At 37.5% G+C, this 15,882-nt stretch overlaps 1 protein-coding gene across 7 annotated transcripts in view; it reads left to right on the forward strand.

Annotated features, from left to right (window-relative positions):
- The first annotated feature begins 2,079 nt into the window (after positions 1 to 2,079).
- The window catches only part of TTC21B (tetratricopeptide repeat domain 21B), a 97,162-nt gene continuing 83,359 nt past the window's right edge, over positions 2,080 to 15,882 (forward strand). For 5 of the 7 annotated variants that reach the window (XR_007718447.1, XR_007718448.1, XR_007718446.1 and 2 more), the window contains exons 1-6: positions 2,097 to 2,231; positions 6,213 to 6,342; positions 6,433 to 6,543; positions 10,298 to 10,464; positions 12,652 to 12,774; positions 14,768 to 14,925. Coding sequence is in view for 3 of the 7 variants with exons in the window: in XM_050752887.1 (XP_050608844.1) it covers positions 2,211 to 2,231; positions 6,213 to 6,342; positions 6,433 to 6,543; positions 10,298 to 10,464; positions 12,652 to 12,774; positions 14,768 to 14,925 (710 nt within the window). In the remaining 4 variants the exon portion in view is untranslated. Of the gene's footprint in view, positions 2,232 to 2,910; positions 3,086 to 6,212; positions 6,343 to 6,432; positions 6,544 to 10,297; positions 10,465 to 12,651; positions 12,775 to 14,767; positions 14,926 to 15,882 lie in introns of all 7 variants that reach the window. The other 2 variants (XM_050752888.1, XM_050752886.1) reach the window with 2 other exon arrangements.

Genomic DNA, 15,882 nt, shown 5'->3' on the forward strand with positions numbered 1-15,882 from the left:
ATTGTCTTCCACCAAATTGGTCCTTGGTGCCAAAATGGTTGGGGACCGCTGCTATAGAGCACTACATGTTTAATGGAAACTATTGGTTATACAATGCCTATTACGTGTCAGGAACTTTTAATATGTCTGTAAGGCATTCCGTTTCTTTAGTAAATAAGGAAAATGAGGCTTAGGGAAATTACTTCCCCAAGTCACAAAAGTAGATAGCATAATAGATGCAGGAGAGGGTATTCTTGCCACTACACTGTGATCTTTTTATACCCATCCAGTTATGGTGATCCTTAAAGACTTCACGAAATTTGAAAAGAACTCAGAAGAAAGAGATTTTCTCAGGTGAAGAAAGCGCTCAAAACAAAGTAGGGGAAAGCATTCCCAGAAGAAGGAATATTTGTCCCACTGAGCCGGAATAAAGGCTCCTTGAAGGGGAGGTAGAAGATAAGGCTTGAAAAGACAATGAGGTGAAGGCTCTTGGATATCAGACTCAAAAGTTTGTAGCTAGTAAAAGTGAGCCAATAAAAATGTTACTGCTAAGGAACACATCGATTTTTCAGGGAAGACAAGAGTTTTTCCTGGCCTGAGATCCAAAATAAATTTCTTACATGAGATCTAATCAGGGCACAGGGCACACCAAGTCACTGTGAGTGTCAAAGCAAATCTCAGAGTACTTTTATTCCAACAAACATTTATGAAACGTCAGGCTTGGTGTTTCATGCTAAATAATTCAACCTTGGAACAAAATTCAGTGAAGAGAATACGAGGCTAAATTAATATGACTTTAAAAAGCTCCAAAAGGTAGGTTGATCATCTGTTCTGTTAACCATGATCCTGAGATATTTCCTTACAGATGAACTTTTCTCTTATTACCAAAGGTTTTACAGTTCAAGATTATACACTTCATTGAGCACCCTGGCCTTGTGGCATTCTTTGCTGTATACCAAGTGCGGATTAATCCGCAGCTTTGAAAATCAGACAAACGGAAATCACCAGTTGTTCATCACCACAGACATTTAGCTGGACTACGAATATTGGAAAGGAAAAAAAATGCTCATGAAAATATGTGGTGAATTCCTTTAAAAAGAAACCAGTGAGAAATATTGCTTCACCTTAAAGCCTAGGATAGTAGCTACCTTTTTTTCTCAAGACTGTCCTTACATAACCTATTGGCATGGGGGAAAAGTCAGTTTATAAACTCCTTAAGAAACTTACAATCTGAAAAAGACAACTACGTATCATGTCAACTAAAGTAAGATAATTAACACTAGGATCAAAATTTGGAATCCACGTGAAAGATTCTGCGAAGATCACTTAAATCTCAGACCTTAAGCACTATTTTAAATATTTAAGCAGAAATAGAAAATGTCTATTATATTTCCATTTAATTTTCTGGACTTAAGAAATCTATGTGTAACTGATCGAGTTGCCTACTGGGTGCAAACATAAAAAATTTGTATTGGGATTCATTTTATTCTCAGTTTAAAATCAACAGTATCATTTAAAACACAGACACTAATTTTCTGGAAGTTTAACTTATTTGTCCCTCTTATTATCGGGGCTGGTAAAAACGGGCTAACTGAACATGCATTCTAACAAAGATTGCAGCAACGCCTGCAAAGACGGGCCCAAGCTCACCGCATTTCTGTTAAAAACGGGTATTTTTCTGCGCCACCTTGTGGCCATAAAACAACTTGCCCACGTGAAAGTTGACCGCTTTTTCCCGCGCCGGCAGAGCCTTGCCGAGAGCCGCACTGCGGGAATCGGCCTCCAGACAAACGTACAGAAAATGGTGTCTTCCTTTACAACCAGTGACACGAAACAGACTTCCCCTTCTTCCTACTCAGTTTCCTTTATTCCTTAATTCAATTTCCTCGGCCCGTCCACCCACTGTCCTCAGACAGCCGTTTCCCAGTGTGACCTCCTTTTCCAGCTGCACTACCCGACGGAGGCCCTTTTCCCAGCCCCAATCCTCCCGGGTCGCCCTCGCAGCTCTCCCTCCCGGTCCCCGCCCCGCCTTCTCCACTACAGCACGATCCCCGCCACACAGGCCCGCCCCTCCCTCCGACAGCCAATGGCGGCGCGACCCCGCCCCTCCCGCCGTTCCCTGGGAGTTAGCTGGCTCCGGGAGGCGGGGGACACTGAATTCTTTGTGCATCTTCTTTTGGCCTGCGGCGATACAACGCCCCCCAGCCCCGCGGCCCAGCCTCGGGGCAGCCATGGACTCGCAGGAATTGAAGGTGACCGGGCGGGCGGGCGGAGTTCCTTTGCGGCCTGTTGGCCCAGGGGCGCGGAGGGAGCTCGGGTGGCTTCCCTAGGCCGCTGTTTCTCTGCGATGCCCCGGCCGCTCGGGTTGCAGGGTGGGCCTGCAGCCTCTGCCTACGGCGGGTCTCCGCGGGCCCTGCTGGGGAAGCCCAGGTCTGGGCAGCCCGCCCGCGTGCTGTTTCTGAATTGCTGCTAGTCCCCATGCTGTTGGTTGTGTTTACTTTTGCATCATATTTACTAGGAAAGCTTGGGTTACCTATGACACTGCGCCTCCAGGTACGATTTTTAAGGTCTTAAGGCAAACTAGTGTCAGCTCCCACACTGGACAGTAAAAAGAGCCCAGAAAGATATATTATAGGAAACCCATTAAAGACGTGAGACTTAAAAGTGGAGGAGTCGTTATTTTAGGGTGATGGTCTAATCTGTTTATCACTGACTCATCCATTCAGCAATGACGGTCAACTTAAGAAAGGCTGATATAAAACAGTTAAAGACACGAGGCTTGAAAATAAAATAACTTTTCGGATGTTGGTCTTCCCTATTCATTTGTTCACTGAATCACTCGTTGAGCAAATATTTATGAAGGGTTTACTGTATGTCCATTAGAAGCTGGAGATGGCAGTGAGCGAAACTGAACAGTTTCTGCCTTCTCAGATTTTACAGGCTAATTAATGCTGGGGAAAAACCCGAATTCAGTTGACTCAACAAGTATCTGTCGAATGCCTCCTATGTATCTAGCACTGTTCTACGCACTGAAATAATAAAACCAAGAAAAACTCTTCCAATCTTGGAGCTTACATTTGAGTAGGAGGAGTCAGACAACAAATAGGTAAATAAGATGTGTATCCTGTGAGATGGTGATAAGTGGATGGAGGACAGTTTGGCGGTGCGGGAGGTTAGGGAATGCTGAAATGTCTTGTTTTTCTGCCTGAAGTTTTACATTATCCTCTGTTCTAGCTATCCCCCTATATCCTTAAATTTTTTCATTCCCTTAAATGTATTCTTTGCACTGCCACCCAAATGAACTTTCTAATAAAAACACTTTAATGTAAAAATGGGGTTCCTCATCGCTTAGACTTGAGGATCAAGCCCAAGTACTTAATGTGAGGCTCTTCACCCCACCTTCCTCTCCAACCTCATCATCCAATACTCTCTGTCTGAAGCCTCAGAGCAGGGAATGGCAAACTTTCTCAGCAAAGGACCAAATAGTACACATTTTAGACTTTATGTACCGTATGGTCTATCATATCTATTTGGGCATTGTCATTCAAAACAGCCATAGACAATACTTAAATGAGCATGGCTGTGTTTCAATAAAACTTTATTTATGAACACTGAAATTTGACTTTCATGAATTTTCACGTTATGAAATATTTTTCTTTTTTTTTTTTTCTTGACAGCTGGAAAATATAAAAACCATTCTTAGTTCACTGGCTGTACAACCAGCCAGCCAGATATGACCCACAGACTGTGGTTTGCCAAACCCTGCTCTAGAGTATGGAGTGGCTTTTACTCATCTTCATCACCACTACCATCCCAATGTACCACTGATGATTTCTTATCTGTGTTATTGCAGTTCCTCTTCCTAACTCCTATACCTTCCTCAAGAATCATGAAAAGGAAATAGAGTGTGTATGTGTGTGGAGGGAGAGTGAGGGGTTTGCAATTCAAGAGTCAGCTCTGAAATCCTCCCCAATAATCTTTCCCTTGATTTTAGTCATCCATCCTCCCCTCACACCACATTCAGTTTTCAAAGCTGTCCAAATGTTACTATCCCACATGCCCAAAGCAGTTTATAAGCTCTTTTCTTACATTTACTACATTGTATTTCAGTTAGTCTTCAGATTACAGTTTCATCTGAAAAATATAAGTTTTTTGGGGGTACAGGAACCGTGTCTTACTCATCTTTCTATTCATAGTACCTAGCCCAGTGCCTGGGTACCAGTAGGCAGTCAGTAAATGTTTTGGATTGAACAATCTAACCTGAACCAAGGCAGTGGCACTAGGTATGTTTAGTGGGAGTTAGACTAGAGAAATAGAAGAACCTACTGAGTGGTTCGACTTAGAGAGACTGGGCAAATAGGAAGGGAGGATTCATGAGTAACAGAGTACCTGACTTGGGTAGCAGGTGGAAAATGGAAATACGAATCTAGAACATAGACAAGAGGTCTTGGCAGGACACTTTTTTTTTTTATTCTATTAACATATGGGATCAGAGGAACTTATTTTTTTCAGAATAGAACTCTTATACTATGATATCTTAATTAATTCTCACAGTGACCCATATATTTGCATTACTAACAACATTTTATAAATGAGCAGACTGAGGCATTGTAAGAAGGACTAGAGATTTGAAGCCGGGTCTTTTTGCCTTTAAATTCCTGTCCTTTTTATGGTTCTATGCCACTGCCTTTCAGGAGGATTATAGATACTTAGTGATAGTGTGCAGAAGTCAAGTAACGTATTAAATGTGTCCTTAGTTGTGGCAAAGTAAGAGGTCATTTTGCAACTTTAGGGAATGGAGCATTGAAGGAAAACTGCGCTTCGCTGAAGTGTGTTGTGGGGGTCTGGAGATGGGGTGTGGATCACACTTTTAAGAAACGTGGCTAAAAAGGAGAGTAGGGAGCAGTGATCACAAGGAGGGAGGCAGAGTAAAATTACAGAGAACAGTCGCCTAACTGATCTAGAGAAGTACATGGACTATAGCCCTCCAAAAGCAAGAGACGATATACAACAGAGCTGTCGGACGGGCGTGGTGGCTCACGCCTGTAATCTCAGCACTTTGGGAGGCCCAGGTGGGCGGATCACTTGTGGTCAGGAGTTCAAGACCAGTCTGGCCAACATGGGGAGCCCCATCTCTACTTAAAAATACAAAAATTAGCCAGGCGTGGTGGTGCGTGCCTGTAGTCCCAGCTCAGGAGGCTGAGGCAGGAGAATCGCTTAAACCTAGGAGGCAGAGATTGCAGTGAGCAGAGATTGCGCCACTCCAGCCTGAGTAACAGAATCTCAAACAAAACAAAACAAACAAACAAAAAAACCAGAGCTGTCTAGACACCCTTAGATTTTAGTCGTGTCACTTAGTTACTGTATTTCTCACTGCTACTGAACAAGCTGTAGAGTACAGGTAGGTAGGAGGTATGGGGTGGCCCAAACTGCTTTCTGGTGAATCAGGTGTATCGTAGTGATGGCGGGAAAGTGTGGTTTCTGTCTTTGATTAGGTTAGCAACCAAGCCTTAGACATAATCCTAAGAAAAATGGTAGACAACACAGGCCCATTTTTATTCAGAAGTTAGTAGGTCCTGATGGTTTTGTCTTGTATATGGAAATAATATAATTTTGGAAAAAGCTTAAAGACAACCATTTTCATTGAAAAATAGTTTATTTATTTTTAACTGACAATTTATTTGTCACAGAACTCAAAGCCAAGTAAGATAACATTTGATGATACGTTGAAGAATTTAATTTGTCATTACTTTGTAATGCTGTAATAAAATACTGGATATTTTGAAAAGGAGGTTTTTTTTTTTTTTTTTTTAAAGAAACCTATGGTCTGGCAATGGAAGTCTTTTGTCTTTTTTTTTAATTTTAATTTTTATTTTTATTTTTTTAGTTCCTGTTTATTGTCTGCCTTTCTGTTTTCTAAAACATTCAAGAAAATGTGGGCAAAGGAAAAATGGCGAAAGCAGCCTCATTTCGATGCTGTTAACAAAAACTTTAGGAAAAAGGATTTAAATTATTAGAAAACATTGAATTATTTCAGTAATTTTATGATCATTCAGTTCTGCAATTCTTAGCATTGAGTTCTAGCCATTAACAGTATTTTAAGAAACTTGGAAGAAAAAAGTCACATTGCCTAAATTTTACATTATTCTAGATGTTAGATTAGTATCTGCTTCTTAAGAGTATTTCAGAGCACCAGAATTCCTTTATAACATTTTTTCATTATTTCCATTTAGACTTTGATTAATTACTATTGTCAAGAGAGATATTTCCATCACGTGTTACTGGTTGCCAGTGAAGGAATTAAGAGGTATGGAAGTGATCCAGTCTTCAGGTTTTATCATGCCTATGGCACATTAATGGAAGGTACGTGTTAATCATTAAACATGTTCCATCAGTTTTGAATTCTTGCTTTGTACTAAGAACAGTTTTTCATATCATAATCTTGATTTTCAGGTAAAACTCAAGAAGCTCTTCGAGAATTTGAGGCTATTAAAAATAAACAAGATGTATCACTTTGTTCTCTAATTGCACTGATATATGCCCATAAAATGAGTCCTAATCCAGGTATGGTATTTAAATACAATGCTTAGGACAATTTTTCCTATTCAGTTTATTTTGATTTTTCTCAGTTATCAAGTCATTCAGTCTGATCACACTATATTATGTGTTTCCTATAGATACAATTTATACATATATTTATCTTCCTGATAAGGGTATAAATTCATCAGGCACAAGAAATGTGTCTTCTACTACTTTCGTGTTCTTTATATCCTATGGCAGAGATTTCATTAGTACATAGGGATTTTTTTTAGACAACTTAAAGGGGAATGTATATTAGTAATTGTTATACCAAAAAACAGGTACTGTATATGCATAAATTGCTCTGCAGCAGCCAAGTTTACAACTTATGTGCAAATATACAGCCAATGCAGTTTATTTCTGTATATTAAGCTTCTTGAGAGCCTTAAAACCCTTTATGAGGGCTATATCTTGAGAGATACTCAGCAAATTTTTATGCAATAGTAGGTTGACTAGATTAGAGAAGGAAATTTATACATAAACCAGCAATTAAAGTTGTGTAAACTGCCAGGCTAAGTGGCTCAAACCAGTAATCCCAGGAACTCGGAAGGCTGAGGTGAAGGATTACTTGAGCCCAGGAGTTCGAGGCCAGCCTGGGCAACATAGTTAGACCCCCATCTCTATAAAAACAGAAAATAAAAAATAAAGTTATGTGAACTGTCTTAATGTATAGTTAACTTAATGGCAAAGGCAGAAGAGTTTCCCAATTATATGTAATAAAGAAGAAGTAGTGTTATATTCTTCCATATATATCCAGTAACAGCTAATAGGATTGTAAATATAGATTGTGTTTCAAAAAATTAGATAATAAACAAAAGTCGTAGACTGGTTCCTTGAATATTAGATGAGACTTTTTTCTAAAGTCAAGTATGGCATACCTCCTTCACACATACGCAAATCAATACAAAGTTATTTAAAACATGTAAACATGTGCTTAATTTATCCAAGAAACTATGCCTAATACAGTGAGAAGCTACAAAAGAATTGTAATAATTGGTTCATGCCATCAAGTTGGTAATCTAGTGGAAAAAACAAAATGTAAAAACCACAAAGATTAAATTCCAGTGTTTCTATTAAATAATACAAAATGAAACAAATGAGTTTATAATTAATTGAAGTTGATATGCACTATTAATTTGGAAGAGTAGGCTGAGAAGGCTTTTGAAAGTTTGCACCTTAATCTGATCTTTGAAGGACTGGTAGAATTTGAATATGAAGAGTATTGGCCAGAGAGGAGAAATGGATGGGCAAATACGTGGAAGTGGTTCAGGTTTAGGCTCTTCTGTGGATCCCCTTTCTCCATACTCCAGTGGGAGTGTGTTTAGCTAGAGCAGAGAATTTTCATGGGAGAGCTGTAGTCAGTATAAATAAATTAGTAAAAAAATAATTTCTTTTTAGAATCAAGTTTTTATTTAATTGGTTATTCTTACCAGTGTTGATTCTGTTGGAAACTGATTTGCAGGACACTGAAACGATGGAATCAGAAATACTGTTTAGAGGAACCTGAGTGCTAACTCTACTTTGCACCAAGGATGACACTGAATGGACTTGAAGTCTAGTAGGGGCCCAGATGTCTGTAAATACCACCTAGGAAAGTCCTAGATTGTTAGTATACATTGTTCCAGGATGCCTATGTAAACCCTGCTTATAAAAAAGCTGAGATCTGGCAACAGCTTTGTGCAGACAGTGTTAGAGCTAATTGATACCTCATTAAGGACGTGATGGAAAGCTCAGTAGGAAAGATTTCCTGTGCAATGCCTGCTCCTGCCTGGTGAGGTTTTTTTGTTTTGTTTTGTTTTTGTTTTTGTTCTCTTTTTCCATTTCTGTATCATGGCTGTTTAATGAACGCTTCTGAAGGGGTTGTAGGGATGGGGAGTGGGGAGAGGAGAAAAGGGTCTTCTTGCTAAGCAATCTGTAGACTTACAGAAACAGTTTTGTTTCCTTAACTTGTTATATTGTACCTTGTTAATTTCACATTTAAATTTGTATCATTAGAGTTGAAAGGAAGAGTCACATACCTTTCTCCTTGGTAGCCATTCCTGGATGATAGAACTGTTGGAATCACGGGCCTCAACTTACATTTCTTCTTCCTCATTGCATGGCTGATTCAGATTCTGATTCCATCCAGGGTTTGGGTATAATTGACTTCTGTGTCCTAAGCAGATACTTTTATATATATATATATGTATATGTGTGTGTGTGTGTGTGTGTGTGTGTGTATATGTGTGTATATATATATGTATATATATATAGAGAGAGAGAGAGAAAGCAGGAGAGAGAGAGAGTATATAGATTTAATGTAAGTGAATAGAGTTATCTATTTAAGGGAGCAGTCAGTTTTAAACTACATCAGCAATTACGACATCTTTTTACTGACCCATAACAGTAACTGGCATGTTTATATGTTTTAGAATTGTATTTAAGAAGTATTAATACTTTGAGTACCAGTAGTGGACCTGTTCCTAATAATTGTGATTAGAACCATTATACATTTTTACAAGTCTTATTATTAAAAAATATTAGCCTATACAGCCTTTCTATTTTGGAAATGATATAAACTCTATAGCTGTATTGTGCATTGCAGTGATCCTTGACCATATACCTCCTCTGTTGCCCAGACTGGAGTGCAGTGGTGCGATCTAGGCTCACTGCAACCTCCGCCCCCCAGGTTCAAGCAATTCTCCCTGTCTCAGCCTCCCAAGTAGCTGGGATTACAGGCACCCACCACCACACCCACCTATTTTTTTTTTCTTTTTTCAGTTGGGATTTCACCATGTTGGCCAGGCTGGTCTCAAACTTGTGACCTCAGGTGATCCACCCACCTCGGCCTCCCAAAGTGCTGGGATTACAGGTGTGAGCCACCATGCCCGGCCATATACAGCTTTTTTAGTAAGTTTGAGGAACTGAATTTAAAATTTGATTTAATTCTAATCAATTTACTTTTTAAATTTAAAAATGATACTTGATTCAGTTATTAGAAAACTTATTTCGCAATAACTTGAGTCTAAAAATCTGCTTTTCAGCCATAAGTTTTATGAAAACTACAAATCAAGTATTTTTGAATAAAATGTAGCTTTTTTTTTTTTTTTTTTTTTTGAGTCAGAGTCTTGCTCTGTCACCCAGGCTGGAGTGCAGTGGCGTGGTCTCGGCTCACTGCAAGCTCTCTGCCTCCCAGATTCATGCCATTCTCCTGCCTCAGCCTCCCCAGCAGCTGGGACTACAGGTGTATGCCACTGCACCTGGCTAATTTTTTTTTTTGCATTTTTAGTAGAGACAGGGTTTCACCGTGTTAGCCAGGATGGTCTCGATCTCCTGACCTCGTGATCCACTTGCCTCAGCCTCCCAAAGTGCTAGGATTACAGGCATGAGCCACCGCACCCAGCCAAAATTTAGCATCTTAATTGTGATGTGCTGTTAGTATGAAATACCACATTTCACAGGTAGTAAGAAAAAAGCATGCAAAATATCTCATTAATTTTTCTATCGATGATGCATTGAAATTATATCTTAGATATATTAGCTTAAATAAAACATTAAGATTAATTTTAATTGTTTCCTTCTATTTCTTTGATAGGGCTACTAGAAAATTTTAAGTTATATATATATGGCTTGCATTTTATTTCTATTAGACAGTACCACTATAGAGAGAAGTAAATTTTTTGCCTTGTTAATTATCTGACCTTTTATAAATACTTGATCCAGAATTTAATTTTTATTTAATATCATTTTCCCCTCCCAGATAGAGAAGCTATTCTGGAATCAGATGCCAGAGTGAAGGAACAACGTAAAGGAGCTGGAGAGAAAGCCTTATACCATGCAGGCTTATTTTTATGGCACATTGGTCGCCATGATAAAGCAAGAGAATATATTGACAGAATGATCAAAATGTCAGATGGTAGTAAACAGGTAGCTATTTTTCTGATTTTAAAATAATAACATTAAAAATCCTTACGTTATTGATCTATCCAGTAGTATCTGTGGTTTAGTTCTTTATTATTGTCCACTCTATTGCCACTTTGTAAATGACAGCTTTATTTTAACCCATTTATGGTTATCGATATGGTTAATAGTGTATTATAGAATAGGGATTCTCTAAGGTTAGTTTTATGCTACTAACTCTTAAATGATCCCTGCCTGGTTCCTTCCCTCTGTTTTTCTCTTTCTTTTTTTCTCCCTTTTTTTTCCTTCCCTCCATATTTTGTTCTTTCCTTTTCTCCCTCTCTCCTTATTGAACAGCTGTAGATACAAGGCACCATTATTTGTAGTGTTAATAATGTAAAGGAAAATAATACATAAACTTCACTTTCATGAATGAATAATCCAGTAGTGGCATAGAGCACATCCCCAGCTAATATTGTGAGAAAAATGATAGATGATATGAGAGATATGTGATTAAAGTATGCAAGAAAATAATAGCTAACATATATTGCTTGCTTAGTTTGTGCTAGGCACTGTTTTAAATTAAGGAGAGATCGCATGCATAAGTGTTAAGAGAATGTGAAAGAATTTTTTTGAAGGAACTAGCATTTGAACTAAAACCTGAAAGAAGGATACAATTTCAACAGGCAAAGATTATGGAAAAGGGAAGTAGATACTCCCAAGGTGAGAAATAATAGATGGAAATGAGACATGTTACTTCAGTGTACACTGAGATACTCATATTTGATGGAACATAGGATACGTTGGTAATGAGCAGGGAAGAAAAGCTTGGAGAAGTAGACTGAGACAAATTGAAGGATCTTGACTGCTAGTTAGAAATATTTGTGTCTGATTTGACATTCTTTGAGAGGCTACTGAAGACTTTTAATTATGGTAGTGATTTTATTAGAGTGCAAATCCAGAAGATTAATTTAGCAATGGTTTCTTGGATGAAGTGGCTTGAGGATAAACTGAAATGCAGCAAAAATAAAAAAGATAGTCTTTCTTGCAGAAGTTTTTGAGGCATGACACTAAAATATTGTACAGTGAGTACAAAGTTCAGAATTTTTAAATTACCCACAGGACCTGTGAACTGATGATAAATAGTTGGGAAAGATAACAAGTTGTCATGTATTAGGATGTCTTTGAGGCTTTCAGCCTAAATAAATTAGAGACCAGTTAGCATAAATAGAAAATACATTGGTGTAAGAAACTAATCTTAAAGGGAAGTGATCTGACTTAAGACATGCTGTATTTCTGGTTCTGGCAGAACAGTAAGATGGAGATAACAGATGAATTTCTGGAAAAATAAAAATTTAGAAGAGGTTTTGGGCTAGAAATATAGGTTGGGAATCATCTACACAGAGACAATAGTTAAAACCATTCAAATAATGGCACTGATTTAGTGCATAGCATTGGTTAAGGTTCTGATCTGTATTTTCAGGTGAAATACAGGGAGGTGAATATAGTCTTGGTTAAACATTTATAAATTTGTCAGTTAACCTAGATTTTTTAAATAGAAGAGCATATTTCACAGTTTTTTATTTGACCTTAAACAGAAAAATAACCAGTTTTTGTCTTCTTTTCAATCCTGTGTGTCTTACAACCCATTGGCCCACTGACTTGTGTAAAGATAAATATCCATGAGTTCTTCAGTTTCTAATGTTTCAGGCCGTTCACCTGTCATTTGAAATTCAATGGACTAATCAAAGAAGTTAAGAAGATAGTTGCCAGATCATCTGAATGTTTAGGATATGTGAAGCAAGACATCTTCTGTTATTTCATCTTAGTTCATTTAGACTGTTTGCTCAAAAAGAGACAACAAATTCTCATCTATATATTGAATTACATGTTTAAGTGTTATTATTCATCAATTACTAGCAAAGTCTCAGAGAAAATAATGGTTTTAACACTAATAGAATATTTGATAAGCTTCTTAATTTTAATATTGAGCTCAATAGTAATGTTAAAGGCTGAAATTTGTAATATAGTTCCCAAGACACTAGGCTGGCAAGGGTTCAAAAGTGATTTCACTAACAGAATTTTATTGTTCATAACATATTTGTTAGAGTCCTTTTTGTTATTAATTGCCAGAAAAATGACAGTAGGCTCTTTCATTAACATTTATTTCTTTTCATTTCTAAAGAAGTAAAAATAGAATTATTCATTTTACAGGGACACGTTTTGAAAGCATGGCTTGATATTACAAGAGGAAAAGACCCTTACACTAAAAAAGCACTGAAGTATTTTGAAGAGGGACTCCAAGATGGGAATGATACTTTTGCTCTGCTGGGTAAGGTGAGTTGGAGTTAGGGTAAATAAATCATGTTTCAAAATGTATTCATAATATATTTGAAACCTGACAAAACCAAGTAGCTCAAAAAAGTTGATAATTTTCATGATGCTGTTGTCAGCTCACAGCTGTAAGGTGGACTGGCATTTGTATAAGACGATGAGCAATACACTAGAGAAATGTATTCCCTGCCAAAGTTCCTGAATCCTGGATCAGCTGTAACTGTTATTGTTGTTGTTATTTTGGTTCAGACATTCTTTCCTCAGCATTTATCATGTGTCTTATGTATGTGAGGCGTCCCTTTAGATACTAGAAACCCTGAGCAAGAGAAAACCTGTTTTTATGGAGCTTGTATTCTACTGATGGAGGCAGACAATAAACAAAATAATTAAGTAAGTTATATAATATATTAGAAGGTGGTAAGTACAATGGAAAATACAGCTGGAAAAGCTGGGGCATGAACTTCCAATTTTACATGAAGTGGTCAGAGAAAGTGACATTTGAGCAAAGACATTTAAGGAGGTGAGGGTTAAAGCCCTCCAAGCATCTTGGGGAAAGTATTTCAAATAGAGGAGATGATGAGTTCAGGTACCTTAAGGCGTATTCAGGGTTAGCAAGGAGGCCAAAGTGGATTGAATAAAGAGAACAGAAGTGAAGGCCTGAGGAAGAAAGGTGGGATGGGGATGAGGAGGAGTGGTGGGCCTGTTCTGTGAGGCCTTTGGCTTCTACCTTCAATTAGAGAGACAGGCAGCCAATACAAAGTTTTGAACAGAGAAATAACATGATTGGACATACATTTTGAGGGATGAGTCGTTAGAACTCATTGATGGGTGGAAATATTTAATTAGGACCCTTTCTTCCATCCCCATTGATGCTTTCTAAATGCCTTTATTTTTTTTTTGACTCAGCAAAAAGAAATTATGAGTTGGGAACAACAGTCTGTTAGATAAGCAGTAATTTGGAGGGATAAAAAAGAAAGGGGAGAGGATTCATGTGTTGACTTTTGTTGATGTCTCTACATCACTTTTCCTGTCACTTTGTGTGGACAGTAAGCCCGTTGGACATCTTGTTCAGGCCTCAAGTTTTACCTAATGGCACTGCTGTAGAAATTGGCCATACACTTGTCTTGATCATTTTTCTTCTCTTAAAGAAAAGCTGTTGGATAAAAATTTGCCTCATCATTTCTTTTTAATGTACTAACTATACTTATAGCTTTATTTTTTCTGACTATGAAAGTAATAAATGAACATAGTAAAACTTTTTTTAGAAAATACAGTAACATCTGAATGACAAAATGAACATCACCATTGGAAATAACCAGTTAAACTATTATATATAATATCTCTTCATGTCAGTAAATATACATCTAAAAATTTAGGTCATCATTTTTAATGATTACTTAACATTTTATTAAATAGATATACTATAATTTTCTCCTCTAGGTACATTTGGGATTATTTTATACATAAACAATTCTGCCATAAATACCATCTATATACTTCCTTGTGATCTTTTCCAGTTATTTCCTTCAGATAATTCATAGAAGTGAAAATGTTGAAGTAGAGGGATTTATTTGAACTTTATTTTGCTTTTTCTTTAAAATCGTATGTTCTTTAACCTGAAAATAATTTCTTAAAAAGATGCAAAATTTCTAAAATTTCTTAAAATTTTAGATACTACTTGAACATCTCCTGGAAACATTTTAATCTAAAAAGACAATTTTCCTGTTCTAAATGGAAACATTATTTTATGGTATTTCCAAGAACATTTTAAAAAATTTTATCCTTTAATCATGTTTTTCAGCCATTTAAAAGTAAATTTTAAAACATAATAGTTTATATAATGTATTTGTATTATTCTGTGATGTTTTAAAATTTTGTTTTGACAAAAACTTACTGTTTCTCTCATTAAAAGTGATAACTGCTCCTCACAGAAAAGTCAGTAAGTATTAAATGCTCATACTCTGCCTGCTCTGCACCTTTTTTTCTCTTCCATTAGGCACAATGCCTTGAGATGCGCCAGAATTATTCAGGTGCCCTGGAGACTGTGAACCAGATAATCGTGAACTTTCCAAGCTTCCTTCCCTCTTTTGTTAAGAAAATGAAATTACAACTAGCCTTGCAGGATTGGGACCAAACGGTTGAGACAGCACAATGGTTAAGTAATAAAAGTTGACACAAGTCTCTTTGGATTTGGTTATAATTTTGAGAAAAAGCGAAATCTATGTGAATTTTTTTCATAAGAGTTTTTAAATTTGATTGTTTTCAAACAGTGTGGAACCAAGAAAATACTTAAAGTCACACTGCTTTTAAACATTGAATTTATTGATTTACATAAATATTTGATTCCTGTTTTAAGACAGATACTCTCTTTAGGCAAACAGACCAATATCCCTGTGGTCATGAAGCTTATATTCAAGCGAGAGGAACCATATACTAAGCGTACCAAATAAGTATATTCTGTAGTATGTGTTAGAAAGTATAAGTGCTACGGGGGAAGGATAAACCAAGAAAGAGATGGGGAGTGTTGAGGAGTTCGGTCTTATGGGATGGTCATGGACGGCTGAGACCTTTGAGCCATCTTCTAAAGAAGGTAAGGGAGTAAGCCATGCAGATGTTTGAGGGAAGACTTTGCAGAAAGAAGGAAAAGCAAATGCGGAGTCCCTGAGGTGGGAGCACATGTCATATGTTTGAGGAGTGGGAAGGAGTAAGAGAGGTGAGTAGGGTGTGAGGTCTGAGACAAAGGGTGGGAGTGAGCCCGTGCTAGATGATGAAGGGTCTTGTCAGCCATATAAGGATTTGAGGTTTTCTTCTGAAGCATGAGGTTACTGGAGGGTTTTGAGTAGAGGAATGCCATCATCTAAATTCTGTTTTAAAAGAATCACTCTGCCATGTGCAAAACAGACTGGGCGAGCAGGCAAAGGCAGAAGCAGGGAGAACCTTTTGAAAGCTGTTGCCATCATTGAGAAATGGTGGGGGCTGGCCCAGTATAGTTGTGGAAGTGCTTTGAGAAGTGATTGGAATCTGGGCCTGTAGCAATTTTGTTTAGGAGTAAGAGAAAGAATAGTTTAAGGTGATTCCAAGGTTTGTGGCCTGAACTACCAGAATAACAAC

The sequence above is a fragment of the Macaca thibetana genome, chromosome 12, assembly GCF_024542745.1.
Source record: "Macaca thibetana thibetana isolate TM-01 chromosome 12, ASM2454274v1, whole genome shotgun sequence".
In the NCBI taxonomy this organism is placed as follows: Eukaryota; Metazoa; Chordata; class Mammalia; order Primates; family Cercopithecidae; genus Macaca; species Macaca thibetana.